The sequence below is a fragment of the Dermochelys coriacea genome, chromosome 6 (assembly GCF_009764565.3).
Source record: "Dermochelys coriacea isolate rDerCor1 chromosome 6, rDerCor1.pri.v4, whole genome shotgun sequence".
NCBI classification, from domain to species: Eukaryota; Metazoa; Chordata; order Testudines; family Dermochelyidae; genus Dermochelys; species Dermochelys coriacea.
In genome coordinates this window covers 102,224,211-102,243,095 of record NC_050073.1, presented here as the reverse complement: position 1 = coordinate 102,243,095, position 18,885 = coordinate 102,224,211, and the positions used below count along the sequence as shown (strand labels likewise).

The 18,885-nt window shown below is 40.0% G+C and overlaps 1 protein-coding gene across 4 annotated transcripts in view; it reads right to left on the bottom strand.

Annotated features, from left to right (window-relative positions):
• The window catches only part of AK7 (adenylate kinase 7), a 62,159-nt gene extending 46,368 nt beyond the window's left edge, over positions 1–15,791 (bottom strand). The window contains exons 1-5 of one of the 4 annotated variants that reach the window (XM_043516349.1): positions 15,543–15,791; positions 11,634–11,828; positions 8,793–8,901; positions 6,944–7,038; positions 6,235–6,345 (exon numbers count right to left, since the gene is read on the bottom strand). In XM_043516349.1, coding sequence (XP_043372284.1) covers positions 6,235–6,345; positions 6,944–7,038; positions 8,793–8,901; positions 11,634–11,828; positions 15,543–15,647 — 615 coding nt within the window. In that variant the 5' untranslated portion in view covers positions 15,648–15,791. The remainder of the gene's footprint in view (positions 1–6,234; positions 6,346–6,943; positions 7,039–8,792; positions 8,902–11,633; positions 11,829–15,542) is intronic. The other 3 variants (XM_043516348.1, XM_038404403.2, XM_043516350.1) reach the window with 3 other exon arrangements.
• Positions 15,792–18,885: the final 3,094 nt, after the last annotated feature.

Here is an 18,885-nt window from a genome sequence, read left to right as displayed (position 1 = left end):
TTGGGAAAAGATTAAAGCAGACAAGAATAATTTAGACCATCAAGTGATAGAAATGAAACAGTTAATTCAAAATTAGACTAAGGAAAAGGAAGAGGAGATCGCAAGCGTTTCTCACAGTTGGTGCAAGAAAACCGTAGCAGCATTGAAAAAGCATGTGAAAATACAGGAGCTGCAAGTTGGGCTGTGTGTCAAAAAGAGAGAGATTTGGATTTGTATTTCAATGACATTTGGTATGGAGAGGACCTGTGAAGGGGTCAAGAGAAGGGAATTTGACCAACCTCGAGAGGGGCTTTATACTAAGCTGAGGAAAGAAATAAGAAAATGGCTGGGAGAGCCTAAGACAGAAAAGGCTGTAGCAGTGATAAAACAGAGATCAGCCATTAAGAATGCAGAGGGGGAAATACAGTCAGAGCAGACACAAATAATTCCTGCCAGTTCGTCAGACTTATAGTTGATGGTAAAGTCAGTAGGTCCAGTAAATATAAAAAAATTGGCTACATGGCTAGTACAGTGGGCAGAGTTAGGAGGAACAGAGAATTTAAAAATGAGTAAATCTTATAAGTTTATCAAGGCAGTTACCACTGGAGAGATTAGACAGACAGTAGATTGAATGAAAAATGCTTTGAAGAGGTAGCCAGCACACCTACTGATACCACAATTTATTATGCTGTTAGGGAAAGAGACAGGTCAAAGACCCATAAAAGTGTTATCCAGTGCAGATTACATGAAGCCTGGAAATTCACCCAGGGATTACCTGTTAAGGAGAATAACACTGCAATTATAGGTTGAAGAAATACAATCGGTGACTAATCCCAGGGCAAAGGTCGCCAGACAGGTCACAGCTGATTCTCTAATGGTAGTTGATTTGAATCAGAGGTAATTTTAAAATGATGTGTTTAAAGGATTGGACAAAAATTTATTAGTGATGTCTACTAATTTGGTGAACCAAACAGCCCAGGATGAGGGGTTAACTGTTATGGATGCACTGGAACACTGAACAGTATGCCAATGGATGATGAAAGGGGGAAGCCAGGTGAAAGGATTGAAACCCAGAGTACCTTTTGTTGAAGCAACAACATTCAAATGAAAGTGCTTATAAATCAGGAAACCGTAAAAAGGGAAGTGGCCATGGTAGAGGACAAAACACCCTACTCCAAGAATGTAGAGGGTGGAATAATCAAAATAAGTCCTAAAAGGGAGTAGATGTAATTTGGAATATCGCTTGAAGGTATTTAAAATTGAGGGGAGTAAATATGAATAAGTGGAATGGGAAATATACTAATAAATTAATCAAAGAAATGAAAAGGATGAAAGAAGAAATGTTTAAGAAGCAGAAAAAGTTTGTAGGTATGCAAGCTCAGGGTTCAGAGAAACCTGCTCTATAGGAAAGCCCTGATGACAAGTTGCTCCCACTGAAAATGGGTCCTCAGGAGTGGGAGATGGTAACTAGATTAAAATGGAATTCAAATGGGAGGCCTAGGACAACTATCATTGTGGGAGATAATGAACTCAAAAATGCCCTATTGGATAGTGGGTCTGATGTAAATATTGTAAATAAAAGTTGTAATTTCTCTCGATATGTGTCAGAGATCATTACAGCAGCATCCTTTATTGGGGAAGGAGAAACAGGAAAAATGTATCATTCAGTAGAAATAATAAAAGGAGTACTTGTGGCACCTTAGAGACTAACAAATTTATTTGAGCATAAGCTTTCGTGAGCTACAGCTCACTTCACCGGATGCATGAAGTGAGCTGTAGCTCATGAAAGCTTATGCTCAAATAAATTTGTTAGTCTCTAAGGTGCCACAAGTACTCCTTTTCTTTTTACGAATACAGACTAACACGGCTGCTACTCTGAAACCTGTCAGTAGAAATAGCTATACCCAGAGAGAGGGAGTGAGGGATTTTTGTTGTAAAAAACAAATGCTTCAGATAGATCAGGCGGCTGAGCCACTAATATTGGGGTCTCCTTTTTTGAAGAGGAATCGGTTAGTTTTGTATTTAACTAATGAAGTTCTGTGGCATGTACCTGGCTGGACAGAAAGCGTTCTGACAGCAGGGTACATTCCAAGAATATATGCTGCAGAAGCAGTGGAGAAAATTATACTGGATCAACAGGATGTGTGGGTAAAGAAGTTTCCCAAGGTATAAAATTAAAAATAAAGCAGAATGTGGTAAAATTGAAGCATGTGTTAAAATCGTGGGGGACAAAGTGCCACGATTAATGTATGTATGCAAATTCTTGTGTGGCTCAGAACAGTAAATTATGAAAAATCAAAAATAAAGTAATGTATTTAAAATTAATATAAAAAAATCATGTCCTGAAGTCTAAATGGGTTAAACAATTTTCCATCATAAATAAAATTTCACCTATTGTAGTGCAGATTTACATTAAAAAAAAAAAGTGGGTCCACACATCACAATTCAAGTTATGGCCTAAAAATTAAATAATGTTCCTTTCTTTTTCTTTTAGTTTATCTTACAAAGAAAAAGGAATGCCCAATGGCACTGAAAATTATCCTGTATGGACTTTGAACTTAAAGTGTAATTACGGTGCTACAATTTTTGTAATTGACTTATTGCTTATGCTTGCTTTGCTTTGCATTTTGTGCTTAGTAAAAAATTGTGTTGTGTGCATTATATTTTAGAAAAATAATAATACCGGAGCTCAAGCAAAAATAAAAAAGGTTAGTGTAAGTATTTAAAATAATATGTCCATAAGCATCGGACATTATTCCTATGGAATAATAGCCATGGTTTCAATATTAAGAATCTTCATAATTCAAAAAGGGTAAAAATTTCTGGCTTTTATGTTTTTTGAATATTTGGACAAATTTAGGGGTACATAAATATACATATGGAAGCACCTCTAAAATGAAGATATGCATCAAAGGAAATAACACATTAAACTATTCATGGAACAGAATAAAAAAAACAACCAAACAAAACCAAATGTAAAAAAAAGTCTTTTAAGGTAAAATTTAAAATATGGTGGACAGACGGCAAAAATGTGACATACAAATATCTAAAGCCAAAAAATTTAAAAAAGCAATCAAGGTATTTGTACATACTAAGGGGGGAAGGTCAACTAATGTTTAAATTTAGTTAAAATGAGAACAATCTAAATATAAGCACTCTGAATTGAACCCTTTAAAGTTTAAAATTTGATGTAATCACTCTAAATGTGACTAATAAATAAAAATTGGCTAATACTCATGTAAAATAAAATAAGTCAATGGCTCTTAAATTATGAAAATATGGAGTAATGGCAAATCTTTCCATAATAATCAGATTAAGTTCCTTTAAAAAATTAATGGGAAAATGTATTATCAGAAATATGGTCATTTTTTATGTTTATTAATCAAAAACCAGTAAACAGGATTGCATCAAGAATCATGGCAGATGAGCCATATAAAAAACAAGTAATCAAAGCCCCAACTATTGTAAATCAAACAATCTGGTTAAAAGAAGTGCAAGTAAACATAAATGCACAACTCCCGGAGTGCACGCAATATACCTTGCCTTGTTTACAAGCGTGGCAACAACAATGGGGAAATGGAACTATACAAAATAAAAAAAGTATAGGAAAATATATCGTAGGTAGTACTGGTGCTGAAGCTGAAGTTTTAAACTCATTTAATATTAAGATGTTACAAGGGAAAATGTCAGCTTTGGGTAAAATTTGGGGGCTATACAGACACATGTAACACAATTTTGGTGCACTATTGAAACAAAAAATTAGAAGTGTAAAACTCCAATTCAAACAAGTCCAAGCCTTAAAAACATCTATAAATGTAAATCTATTTGGTGTGTCTAAGATTAACAATAAAACTGTACTAGCAATACAATGTGTACAAATGCAAAATTATCAAATAGAACTGTAAAGTAAGGTTTGTTTTGTTATCAGTAAAAAGCATTTAAAGTATTATATACCAACACTGTGTCCAGTATTTGCCTGTTCCCCATCCCGTAGAAAGACCTCTATTGCAGGTCTAGTCACTGACTAACAACTAGTACTCTTCAACTTCTTTTGCAATATTCTTTAAAACCACTAGATGTCACATTCTAGCCATGAAGTGGGTTCTAGCCCACGAAAGCTTATTCCCAAATAAATTTCAGAGTAGCAGTGTAGCTCACGAAAGCTTATGCTCTAATAAATTTGTTAGTCTCTAAGGTGCCACAAGTACTCCTTTTCTTTTTCCAAATAAATTTGTTACTCTCTAAGGTGCCACAAGTACTCCTCATTTTTTTTGCTGATTCAGACTAACACGGCTACCACTGAAGCCATTCTAGCCATTAGAAAAGGAGTACTTGTGGCACCTTAGAGACCAACAAATTTATTAGAGCATAAGCTTTCGTGAGCTACAGCTCACTTCAAGTGAGCTGTAGCTCACGAAAGCTTATGCTCTAATAAATTTGTTGGTCTCTAAGGTGCCACAAGTACTCCTTTTCTTTTTGCGAATACAGACTAACACGGCTGCTACTCTGAAACCTGTCATTCTAGCCATTGTAAACCATTTCTGTGTTAGTATTTGTCTTGTTCTTTGTACTGATTGTCCCAAGCTGAATGTTGTCACAACAAAGAGATTTCATGTGGTTATTTTTCAGACTAATTAATAAGAAAGTTTTCCTATCGCTGCAAAATAATAATGCCATGAGAAACCTTTTCCAACATTCTTCTCTGATGCATGCACTTGTTTAAAAGGTAATTATATACTAACACCTTTAGTAGCCTGGTTAGGCACAGATTTAGCACATAGGAATGGCCACACAGATTCAGACCAGTGGTCCATGTATTCAAGTATGTTTTTTCTCATAAGGGCCAATGTCAGACACTTTGGAGGCCAGGTGTAACCTCTGGCCCCCATAATGGGTAATACTGTGCCTGTGAGGGAAATTTCACAACATACATATCTGGGAAGTAAAGGCAATTTTTTTTTGGCTTGCCACAGCACTTTATACAACATTGTTGATTGTCTTGTCATGCCATGGCTAATGTTCTGTATTGTCATTAGCCATATGAGAACCAAATACGATTTGCAGTGCCATTCTCTCTGTGTGCCATACAGAACAAGACATGCTACACTTAATTCAGAGTAAAAATATTCATTTTTGGTGAGATCATCATTCCTCCCCCCCCCCCGCTCAAACTAGACTGACTGATGTCCAAGCTTATGTACAGCCTAACCCTGTAAGATACCGAGTTCCCCCTACAAAGAGATGAATGCTTTCATGTCTCATGGTGCCCTCATCTAAATATTCCTTGGAGGCTCTGAGCACCTTGCAAGGCCAGGTCTATACAGAATGAATGGTTTTCCCTAGAGTACACACTTATATTTTCTGGTTTCCAGTTTTCTGCTCCAACCTCTACAATGCTCTAAGGAATTTAGTATGAGCTAGGAGAGCAGGAATTAGACCACGGTTATTATTATTTATATGGCAATAGTGATCAAACATGAAGGGAGACAGTGTCTTCCCCAAGGAGCTTAGCAATCTAAAAAAGACAAAGACAGATGAAGGGTGAGGGGAAATAGATATAACATGCATGCAAAGTGATCAGAGTGATGATATGCACACTGCGTGTTTGGGATGAGTCTATGGCCGTGATTCTGCAATGGAGTGCACACAAGCCAATGAGGCTCCATGCAGATACAGCAGTCTGGCAGCACACAGCCTGTTGCAAGATCAGGGTCTATCTAGATACTCACTGCTCAGAATTTATGTGCCCCATCACCATAGTATCTATCTGAGAACCTTCAAACTATTTAAATTAGACATAACTATAACTTAGTAACTAACCAGAATTTATTTGCTGCTGTTCTTTTTTTTCAAATTACACATACTAAATTCCCTTTCCCCCACCCTTCCACACCCTTGTCTTTTCCCCATAAAAGCCCCCAGCTCCAATTCTATTTCTATTATAACAAATACATGAACACATATCTTATGAAATAAGTATGATTTATTCATTGACTAAGTAAAAAAGCATGAATTTGTAGTGGAAATAGCTTAATATAAAATAAACACACACATTTAAATCTCTAAAGGGTCAATTCCCTTCTCAGTATTTTTACACATTTCACATTATTACCACTGGGAGCTATTCACATTTATCAAGGAGTTAACATACTTGCAGAAATCAGTTAAACATTGCGGACAATTTCTATTATTAAAATGATTTTTAAGTAAAAAAGAACTGCATTCAAATAGGTTATTTTGTGATACAGTACTTACTGTTTTTCCAAGTTTGATAATCACTTTTTCAGCATTTATATGGTCCATAAAGTTAGGGTGAGGTTTTCTTCTGCGATAATCTTCTTCAGTAAAAGGAATTTCTGAATCATCCTGTAGAGAAAAAACTCTAAGAAAAATGTCCTACTTTCCTGAAAAACCATTCAAAAAGTTCTACATGGCTTAAAACCACGATATTTTTAAAAAATACATAGTCATTTTAAATTCAATTTACATTGTATATAAAAAGCCTCTGTTTTTAAACATGTATAAAAAAGAAACTCTCAAAATCTTTGAGAAAAAAATCAAATGATCAACGCTTTTAAAAATGTAGATGTATCAAAACTTTTTTAAAGGAAAACAAGCATAACAAAAACTTGAAGTTTGCTTCTCACATCATTAACGTATAGAGTTTCAGAAAGACTTTAAATTTGTGAATTTCAAAAAGATGCTACAAAATGCCACACCTGGTTATCTATGGTCCCAATCCTGTAAATTTTACATGTAACTCCACACACATGAATAGTCCTATTTAATTAGTTAATTATATGTATACATATATAAACTCAAAGTTTTGAAGTCAGTGACATAGGTGCAAAAATCAACAGTGAAAATAAGTTTGCTGATGTTGACCATGTTCATTACAACTAGGGTACATGCTAAAAATATTTAACAGAAAAGAGAATATTCAGCAAAAATGAATATTACTTACTGGGTCAAGAGGTTTGCTTCGTGCCCATGTCATTATTGTTGAAACTAAGATAAATAACTTTGGTTTCTCAAAATGTAGTACCTCTCCATGTACTGCTGTATAATCAAAGCAAAGTGAATCATAGAATCATAGAATATCAGGGCTGGAAGGGACCTCATCTAGGAGGTCATCTAGTCAACCCCCCTGCTCAAAGCAGGACCAATCCCCAACTAAATCATCCCAGCCAGGACTTTGTCAAGCCTGACCTTAAAAACCTCTTAAGGAAGGAGATTCCACCACCTCCCTAGGTAACCCATTCCAGTGCTTCACCACCCTCCTAGTGAAGTGCTTATTTTACTGTGAGCAGCCATTACTTCTACTGTATTTATGTTTTCAAATTATAATGTTCCATAAAAACAGTTACTACAACGTTCAATGTGACATAACTTTTCCCCGCAAATAACTGTCATTAAGTTTGATATTAAATATATATTTCTTATTGCTTAGCAAATTAAGATAATATAATAGGATTAAATTGCCAGGAATTATCATCTTTTCCCTTAAGATATACTGTGAAAAAAATCACTTGTCAATGAAGATGAATCACTGCGATCTTGATAGCAAACTAAAATATGTATTGCTTTCATGGTTAGAATAAAACATTATAGAATTATTCCAATAATGCAGCCCCCTTATTTTAATCCAGAGCTAAATAATATAGTTAGGGTTAAGGTTTATTTGTTTTCCACTCAAATAACGATGATATGACCTATATATTTACACTGTAAACATGCAAGTATAATTGTCTTAAATGTTGTATGAATACCTTCTCATTTTCACTGCAGGAATCTTTTGTAAAGCAGTTAACATGGGTTTTATTATCAGGTGTATAATACCAAGTGGTGGATCATAATGGTTCTACTGAAGTTTTAAATCAAAATATAGTTGAAATTGTTTTGCAAAATACGGAATCTTGATCCCAGCTACCAACCCAAACAGATTAGCTGGGTAGTAGGCAGTTGTTTGGAGGAAATAAATGTCCCCTTTCAGGTCACAGAGTGGCTACGGAGCCATTCGATGGAGGCTATTCCAGCTCAACAGGAAGAGAAGGCACCATGGCCCATTAAGAAGCCCAGATGAGAGGAGGACTGGAGGATCTACATAGCTGCAGATTTTTTCCTGTGCCTTTCCCCCTCTCCTGTCTTGTCATACCCTCTACTTGCTGCATTGCAGAGTGTCCCCACAGAATCCAAAGCAAAGCTATACATGAGCAGTATTAATAAAGGATGCATTGTACTGTAAACACAATTTAACCATTTTACATTTTAATTGCATATCCAAAGTTATATGTGGTCCAGATGCTGTACAGCATCTTGGTGGAAAATGCATTCTTTCTTGCTAGGAAACCAACAAGCCTGAAATGGAAAGGAAGCTATCTTTCTGATAATGAGGTTTAAGATATCTTGTCAAAAGACAGCAAAGCAAAATATGACTAGGAGGGAGAATGGAGAATTCTGATTTGATGGAGTTTTACACTCCGTGTCACAAATATGCTACTCTGTTCATTGAGAATAAAATGTACATTGATTTAACATCTTTCCCTTTAAAATACATTTGTATTTATTTTTGGCTGCCATTGTCTTGTTACTTGATCAAAAGTTTACTGACTCCTTTGAAATACAAATATGTCCTATCCAATGCGTGTTGCAGTAATTAAAGTTCACCATTTCTCCATACTGCTCTTTCATCTAGGAATCCGGTTTCATATCATAGCAAATTACAAATCTCAATTTATTTAACTAATTTCCTATTGCAAATTCTGATTGCTGCATAACAGGGAGTTTTCTGTTCAGTTACTGATTATACTAACCAGCAGCAGCCCAAGTAGCTTCTTCAATTTGATTTGCATCTTCAGTGATGTTATAAATAATGACATCACACTCAAGTAGGTGACCTAGAAGTTCTTCTCGAGTAGAGATCTGGAGAAAAAAAACAACAACCCAATAATCTTCTATAGAAAGAATGAGTTCCTCTGCCCAAAATTCTTTTTTCTTTTAACTTTCACTTTCCTGCTGCAGATCTGGGGTGCAGATTGCTGTAGAGCAGTGCTTCTCAAACTTTAGCAACCTGAGGACCCCTATTTTGATTTAAATTTTTTCATGGACCCCCAAGCTCCCCACTCCACTCCTTCCCCCAAGGCCACACCCCACCTCTTCCTGCCCCTGCTCCAGCCCTGCCCCTCCTTTTCCCCACCTCTTTCCACCCCCTCCCCTGAGCACGCTCCGTCCCCGCTCCTCCCCCTCCCTCCCTCCCTGCACCTCCTGCATCCCCCTGAACAGCTGTTCCCCAGTGTGCAGGAGGAGTGGGAGGGAGGAGTTGATCAGCAGGGCCATCGGCCCTAGACATGATTTCCCCTCCTCCCCCAAGTGCACCTGGTCCCCACTCTTCCCCATCTCTCCCAGCGTCATTGACTTCATCAAAAGCAGGATCAAGACCTATGTATTGTTTTCTATTAACAGTTGGCTAGTTGACAGCCAACAGAAATCATCCTGTTCTTCAGGTTGTAAAGACCTTTGATTCTATAACTAGAAGACTAGTGTTCCAGGCCTACCTCTGAAGTTGGGTGTTGTCTTATAAAGAAGAGAGAGTTTCTCCTTAGCTAAAGTTGCACCCACTAAAAGGCTGATTTTTGTCCTTCATGTAATTCCAGAACAAGAAAAATGAAAAAGATTTTTTTTATATTAAAAAAGTTGAAAAATTGCTCCTTTTTTGTAAAAATGGTAACACAGCATTTCTATAAAATGTATAACATTCAAGTCCCTCTATCTGCCTAGCTAAAGCACATTCAGCCCCTAGTCCTGCAAGATGCTCTGTGTGACCAAATGCATCCGATGAAGTGAGCTGTAGCTCACGAAAGCTTATGCTCTAATAAATTTGTTAGTCTCTAAGGTGCCACAAGTACTCCTTTTCTTTTTGCGAATACAGACTAACACGGCTGCTACTCTGAAACCTGTGTGAGTACAGGGTTTGTTAAGGAGCAGTTTGCTGGATCAGAACCAAATCTAGGAACCAAGAGCTTTAGTAACTTCCCAAAGATTCCATAGGAAACGCATGGTAGAACTAAGAGCAGAAATCAGATTACTGAGGAGACAGATCCTATAGTGAGGCACAGCTGGGACCCTTTTGCTTCTGCCCATGCTGCCCTCACCAAAACCAATCAGGGACGCCTCAGGTTGATGCAATCATCCATGTATTTTATTTATAGTTCTTTCCCACCACCAGCGTACTATCTATGTACAGAGTTTTACAGCGTCTGGCGTCTCAGAGAGCGTCTGGCCTCTCAGCATCTGGCCTCCCCCACCTCACAGCCTTTTAGCCTCTGGCTAATTAGGCTAGCAGCTGCTTTTAGTTGCCAAGCAGGCAGGCTATTCAGCCAGCCCCAATCCATTCTCCTTGACTGGGGCTGGCATGGCAGGGGGATGATTAAGCACTTCATGCCCAGCACCCTGTCACAGACTCTTATTGTCCACTAGGCCACAGTAAATTTTATAGCACAGTTTCAAATTTCTCTATTTAATTAGGCCAAATGTAAAGTGCGCTACAAATGTTTACTAACTTTTAAAAATATTTTGAGATCCACATACGAAAAAACACCTTAAAGGGGCCTTATTTTCCAAAAGTGACAAGCATTCACGTTCTCAAAATCTGGTCATTTAGGTGTCTCAAGTTGGCCACTCAATTCTTGAGGCATTCAGAATAACAAGCCACTGCTGAAATCTTGGCTTCAGTGAATAGTTAAAGCCATCATACATCTCACATTGCTCACATAATAAACAAACACATCATTTCAATGAAGTATGAAGAAATGGATAAAGTGGGGAGGGAAGACAAAGAGTTCAGTTTTGGCCATGCTAAGGTTAAGGTGATGGTGAGAAGGAGATGTCAGAGAAAGAGGCGGAGATGTCTGGATGCAGAAAGATAAGCTAGGGAGTAGAAAAGTAGACGAGTGAGTCATTAGCATAGAGATGTCAGTCTATCCATCCATCTGATGAAGTGGGCTTTAGCCTACAAAAGCTTATGCTCAAATAAATTTGTTAGTCTCTAAGATGCCACAAGTACTCCTCCTTCTTTCTGCTGATACAGACTAACACGGCTACCCCTCTGAAACCAGTCTATCCATTGTGGACCTGATCCAAAGCACACTTAAATCAATGTAAAAAGAAAAGGAGTACTTGTGGCACCTTAGAGACTAACAAATTTATTAGAGCATAAGCTTTCGTGAGCTACAGCTCACTTCATCGGATGAAGTGAGCTGTAGCTCACGAAAGCTTATGCTCTAATAAATTTGTTAGTCTCTAAGGTGCCACAAGTATTCCTTTTCTTTTTGCGAATACAGACTAACACGGCTGCTACTCTGAAACCTTAAATCAACGTGAGTCTTTCCATTAATTTCAGTGTTCTGTGGATCAGGCCTTTTATGAGCTGATGAGATCACCTAGAAAGAGCTGTACAGGGACGAGGGAGAATAAAATAAAAATGTAGTACTTTTGAAAGAACATGTAGAAAATAATTTTAGAAATATATAAATCATACTCACAAGTCTACAATATATTTTTTTTTATGGTTTGGAGTAATCCAAAGTTTGTCTTAAAGATGACCTAAAAAGACAAAAATATTTATTTACTACCAATTTAACAAGACTGTTACTCACTCTGTAAGTTTCCTGAGCAAAATCTGGTTTCATACTCTGTGCCTTAGAAAGAGTCCCCACTATTTGGTAGGCTCCCTCCTTTGGTTTACTGAGAGTAACATCTATAACTGCCATAATTTCATCTTCTTCTTCTTCTTCTTCTTCTTCCTCTCCCACCTCTTCAAGTGATGCTCCAGCAACACAGTTAGATAAATACTACAACACACAAGACAGAAAAAATGATCTATAAATAAAAGGAGACTCCGTTTAATATCTGTACACATGGTAAACAATTTTCCTCTTCAATATTAATGCACAATTTGTGTTTATTTCAGGTACAGTAGATACTGGGGTTCTCACAATAAATTTTTTGGTGGCCTCAAAATGCAGCCACCAACTCTTGCTGGTGGCCACACTAACAATTTTTCCTAAAATTCTTAATTAACTTTAGGATAAATAAATAAATATGCACATACATATGTCCAAATCACTGTAATTTATTAAATCTTTTTACAGACTCAATAATAAAAATAATGTACAGTTGTCTCTATTCTTTACTGGACCAGAACAGAAACACAAATAAGGTGTTCACAAGGTTCTTGACTTTTTTGTTGTTGTTTCTTTTGCTTTTTAAAAAAGATTTGCTAGCTAGTAAGTCTGCTGCTGTGAAAAGTGATATTAACAAACATACAAATATCACTTTTCACAGCAGCAGACTTACTCAGTCCTGGCAAGCCCGGGGACAAATTAAGCCTTTAATGGGAAGGTCGATGGGGGGAACTGGGAGACAGGGAGATGCATGACAGGCCGGCAGAGGCAATGGATGGAAGCTGCGGAGGCATACAAGAGTATTTTAAAAAGCTTTTTCTAATATCTAAACAACTGACATCACAATTTTTAAACCATTGTGACACTGTGAATACCCAAGAAGGTACAGTTTTAAGCACAAAGGAAGAACAGAGACCCCACTGGATGGAACATTTCCAGGTTGTGCTCAACCAGATAGAACCACTAACATATACTGAGGTATGTGAAGAAATACCTTCACCTATATCACTACAAATAATAACCTTTGAGGAAGTAATTGAGATCATAAACCAACTGAAGAGAAGGCTATGATAAGATAGATGCTAAAATGTTAAAAGTCGGAGAGTAAGTGATGGTGAATTACATGTGCAGGTTATACAGAATGGTTTGGGAAAAGAAGATCTGTCCTAAAGATTGGAGAAGAGGTGTTATCTGCAAAATTCCTAAAAAGGGGGACCAGTTTATTTGTGATAACTGGAGGGGGTGACACTCATATCTGTACTTGGAAAAGTGTTTTGCCTTATCATTTTGAATAGGATGAAAACTGCTGTTGAGAAATACTTATGGATGAACAGGCTGGATTTTGATCTTGTGGGTTGTGTTCAGACCAGATTTTCACCTTGAGAAAACTACTGAGAAAGGCCTAGAATGCCATCAGAAGCTGGTTTTTAACTTTCTTGATTTTAAAACCACGTTTGATGATGTCCAAAGAAAAATCCTCTGGAAGGTCTTGAGTCACTAGGGAATTCCATCAAAAATTATTAATTTAATAAAAGCTTTGAATGTCAAGTCTGTGAGCTGTGTCAGGACAGAAAGTGGAGGCACAGAATGGGTTAAGATTGTTACTGGCATAAGGCAAAGTTGCATATTATCCCCAGTTCTCTTCTGCATTGTCATAGACTTTGTGATGAGAAGAGTGATAGCTGCTGCTAAGGACACTGGTATTGTTTGGGGCAGAGATAAGCTGCAAGGCTTACATTTTGCAGATGATGTATTCATACTGGATACCAAACTTGGATGGAATGAAAAGACACTTTATGAGCATAAAGCAATACACAGAAGACCAAGACCAAGGAAACAGGAGAGAATGCTGTCAATACTGGTGAATGTAATTGATGGAGAAGATTAGGAAAGAGTTGATGACTTTGTCTATCTTGGAAGAACAATATCTGCTAATGGCCACCTTAGTAAAGAAGTGAAAGCAAAACTTAGTGAAGCCTGTGGATCAAATTCCTGTTTGTCAAACATCTGGAAGAGTGAGAAAATACATCTGCACACTAAAATGAGATTGTGCTATGCTATTATCCTTCCAACGTTATTGTAGGCTTCAGTAACATGGCAGATGGTGGAAGTACACAACAAGAGGATGAATTCATTCCCCCAGTTTTGTTGGGAATTCATTGGAGAAATTATGTAACCAATGTGAAAGTGCTGCACCACACAAGTCAGCAAACTGAAACTGAGTAATTAGATAGACAGAGCTATGGTGGTTTGGCAATGTCATCAAAGAATTACAAGGTATGAGCTTGGATTACATCAGGAAGGAAGAGATAGGATTGCCAACTTTCTACTCACCCAAAACTGAACAGCCTTGCCCCGCCTCCTATGGGGCCCAGCCCAAGCCCCACCCCTTCTCCAAGGCCCCGCCCCCTACTCACTCCATCCGCCCTCCCTCTGTCGCTTGTTCTCCCCACCCTCACTCACTCACTCATTTTCACCAGGTTGGCTCAGGGGATTGTGGTGTGGAAGGGAGTGAGGGCTTCAGATGGGGGTACGGGCTCCAGAGTAGGGCCAGAAATGAGGAGTTCAGAGTGAGGGAGGGGGCTCTGGACTGAGGCAGAGGGTTGGAGTGTGGGAGGGGATACGGGATCTGGGCTGAGGGTGCGGGTTCCAGGATAGGGCCAGAAATGAGGGGTTCAGGGTGCGGGAAGGTGCTCCAGGCTGGGACAGAAGGGTTTGGAGGATGGGAGGTGGATCAGGGCTAGGGCAGGGGTTGGAGCATGGGGGGGGGGAGCTCGAGCTGGGGGTGCAGAAGGGTGCTCTGGGCTAGGATCGAGGGGTTGCAGGGTGGGAGGGGGATCGGGTGGTGCTTAGCTCAAGCAGCTCCCATAAGCAATGGCAAATCCCTCCTCCAGCTCCTACAAGGAGACGCAGCCAGGCGGCTCTGCACACTGCCCCGTCCACAAGTGCTGCCCCTGCAGCTCCCATGGGCCACTGTTCCCGGCCAACGGAAGCTGCTGAGTTGGTGCACACAGCCCCCTGGCTGCATCTATGCCTAGGAGCTGGCGGAGGGACATTCCACTGCTTCCGGGAGCTGTGCAGAGCCATGGCAGGCAGGGAGCCTGCCTTAGCCCCACTGCACCGCCGACCGGACTTTTAACAGCCCGGGCAGCAGTGCTGACCAGAGCTGCCAGGGTCCCTTTTCGACCAGGCATTCCGGTCAAAAACCGGACATCTGGCAACTCTAGGAAGAGAAGGTGTGTAGGGCAAAGAATGACTTATCCTAGTACCACTGAAAAGGATGCTGCCATCATGGAGACAACTTACGATGGAGTCAAACATCTTTCTCTGGAGAGATAACAGTGGGAAAAATGGGTTGCTCTATGTGCCACTGGGCACAGGAGAGATTCTAAGACTATGTAAATCTATTAACATTGCACCTCAGCATACAGTTCCCATTTGGGAGGACTGGCGGGGGGGGGGGGCGCCCCTTAGTGCTTATAGCCTTGTAGCCCAGCAAGCGGTTGCTGATGATGGGGGTACTACAGAGATCCTGTGGTCCTGGTGATGTTGCCTGCCTCACAGCTCAGCACGTGCCTTTGTGCCCAGGGAAGCATGTGGGCTGGCAAAGGTGCCCTGGCGCCAGCATGTGGCTCCAGGAGTATTGCATTGCCAGGGAGGCTGTGCTCTGGGGGAGGGCGAGCACCATGGGGCCGCTCTCTAGCCCTGCCTCTGGCATCAGCCGCACCCCAGCAGGTTGTTTACCCCCCGTGGGGGTAGCCAGCGATGGGGCCGTATCCCAGCTTGCGGCTTGAGGGGAGCTCGGAGGGATCCTGCGGCTCAGCCCCCTCTCAGGAGACTCCCCCCCCCCCCCCCACCACCACCACCCCCCTCCGCGGTCACCTTCCCGATGCTGCTGCCGCCGTAGGAGTCCAGATGGTTGAGAAAGACCCTCCGGCTGCGAATGGTCCCTTCGGCCGCGGCCACCACCCCTTCCTCCGCCGCCATGGCGCTCGCCGGGGAAGCCGGGCCGTTGCTAAGCGACCGAGCCCTTCTCCGCACCGGCCCGGGCCCCGGGCGGGCAGCCACAGGGCCGGGCCAAGACGCGGGCAGGGGGCGGTTCCCTGCAGCGGGCGAGGCTGGTGCCAGGGTGCCTCGGGCGAAGGGAGGCTCCCGCTGCCCGGGGAAAAGCCGGAGAGAGACCGACACTGGAGTAGGCAGAGCCCGAGGTGAACAGACGGGAAAAGGGCACGAACCTATAACTATTCCCTACAAGAGGGACAAAGATCCACAGCGACAGAGCGAGAGTGGAGGCGGTCCAGGAACAGAGGGGAGAGAATCACGACAGAGGCAGAGTTTGACTTTTTAAAACAACACAGGCTGTAATCCAGAGTGGGTTGGTACTGTAGAGATACCCGCCCAACTCTCATCTGAGTTAGGTGAGGGAGGAGGCCTTTATGGTCAAAGGGATTTATTTGTTTTTTAAGTAAGAGGGTCAGTGTTTCATAGGCATTTTCACTACGATGGGAGAACTCCTATTTTATGAACGATCTGGGGAGTGAAGTTCATAAAATTGAGTATCTCCAAGTTTCAGTACCAAAGTTGCAGTAGAGGGCACTATATTACTTTCTTCTTATGCTTTGAAACACAGCAAAGCGGTTCCATGGCACTGAAAGCCTTAGGATACGACTTTTGTTATGTGATTTTTTTTTCCTGTTGGGAAAAATAGTTCATAAAACTAGTTGTTCATAAGACTGATCTTTGAAAAAATCAAGGTTCTAGCCTGTGCAGATTTACAGGAGAATTAAGTGGAAGATAAAGGCTGGCCAAAAGTCCCGCAACTCTGCACTTTTTACGTATCCCCCGTCCTAAGAAAAAAGGGGAGAGGAAAGAGGAATAGTAATAGGTAATGCAGCTCTGTGCTTATCAGAAAATTGGTTACTACCATTACATGTTTCAGAAGTAACGGTCTGATGAATATGTAGTCCTGCCTCAGCATAGGGGATGGTCTACCTGACCTCTTGAGGTCTCTTCAGCCTTAAAATCATAAATATGTCTAAAAGGCATTTTACAGTTCTGGATTTGTTCATAGTTCACATTCTCTATCTTGCAAATTCTGCATCTTCATGCACCACTGAGCAATTATGTTATCAATGTATGTAAGCACTAACACTTTAAGAAGAAATGAGAACATATTCAGCATTTATGTTAATTAATCCTGTGTTTCAAGCTTACAGTCTTTGCCAATCATCTCTCCCCTCAACCTTCTTTGGGTAGGGCTAAACAAGCCAAGCTCTTGGAGTCTCCTTTCATAAGGCAGGTTTTCCATTCCTAAAATCATCGCAGTAGCCCTTCTCTGTACCTGTTCCAGTTTGAATTAATCTTTCTGAAACATTGGAGACCAGAATTGCACACAGTATTCTAGAGATTTCATCCCTGCCTTGTGTAATGGTACTGTCACTTCCCTATCTCTACTGGAAAATACCTCACCTACTGCATCCTAAGACTGCCTTAGCTTTTTTCACAGCTGCAACTCATAGTCTTCCTGTGAGCAACCAATACATCAAGGTCTTTCTCTTCCTTTGTCACTTCCAACTTCTTCTTAGCATATGTACATGCCTCGTCACCCAATTTAGGCTGTTGGTTGGATCATTAGCTTTCCTAGCTCAGGTTAGGGATGAAGGGGGAATGCGACAAAGGCTGATCTAGGTTTCCTCCCCTAGAAACCTCAATTTATAGGAAAAAGTTGCTATATAGAGACAGCAATTTTTTTTAGAAGGATCTATGCCCCTAAAAAGTTCAGCACTAACTCCTGTACTTTTTAATATAATGCAGTTTTACAATGAGAACAAAAAGAAAAGGAGTACATGTGGCACCTTAGAGACTAACAAGGTGCAACACGTACTCCTTTTCTTTTTGCAAATACAGACTAACACGGCTGCTACTCTGAAACCTGTCACAATGAGAACAGCATCTGACCTTTTTGCAGTTTGTTTGCTGAGCTTAGCAAAAATGTTATGTACTGTATCAAACAATATAAATGACTACACTTTTAAGTATAATATGAGCTTTAGATACAACTTCCATTGACCGTATTAGGTGTTTGCAACTGAAGCTTGAGAAAAAGTGTTTAAAATAGCATTTTGTATTTTTAAAATTGTAATATGCAAGCTACTAGCTGAAAGACAGCCTTGAGGTGTGCATAGTAACTTTTAGATCATGCAGTATATATATAAGCAGTCATAATCAACAATAGCAGATAAACAACAGCATTATTCTTTATACAAAGATGAACTCCTCTAATCCTATTTTATATTTGCATTCCAATACTACTCTGGTCCTGCTATATCCACAATTCAGAGCTCTAAGTACATAACACATTCTTCAGCATGGCACAAAAATCTTTGTCACTACTGAGGTCAACTCCATTCTTCAAAATGTTACCAGACATTTTTAGAGCAGGCAGCTGTTTATAATCTCTTAGTAAGATGGTCTCAAAGTGATTAAACTGTGCTAATCTGAGACTTTTCACACTGTCCAAGGTTGTGTTTTGCTGTCCATTCCCACTTTTATTTAATTGAAAGCCTATCCATTCTCATCCTTATGAAAGGTATATCCGTTCACAGATCTATGGCTTTATCAGATGCCCAGCAGCACAGGATCAAGGATTCAGATAAGTATACGATATAAAGCAAACAAGTAAGGAATTGTACTAAAAGGTCTATTGTTAATTAGCATTTCAACTGAACCTTTTCACACAAGCAGCATTTTCTAGTATAACTATTTAAGAGTATTCCCACATGTTACAAGCATACTCACCCTACTACGTGCATGACTGGAATCCCTTTTAAATTTCCAAGTTATAGTGTAGTCAATTATTTCCTAGGGAAACAGGTGAGATCTGCGGCTTACACAGCGTTTCAGCAAGTTTATGCCTTCTGGTAAAGGCTTCTTAAGGAATATTTTTAAAGCTTTACAACAGAAATTGTCAGCCATAGGCATACTCAAATTAAGTAAAGAGATACTATAATTTAATACTACCCTGGAAGTTGTTCACCAGCGTTTCTTAAATACTTGATCTCCATCCCTTTTTTACATTGATCTGCATTACTATTCAACAGGCCAATTTTAAATGCTCTTATATAGTTGTACACTGCAGCCAAAAGTATTGTTTAAGATACCATGTGTTTACCCGATTTGTGTGTCCGATACTTGCAAGTTCAGAATGATATAGGTATACATTTTC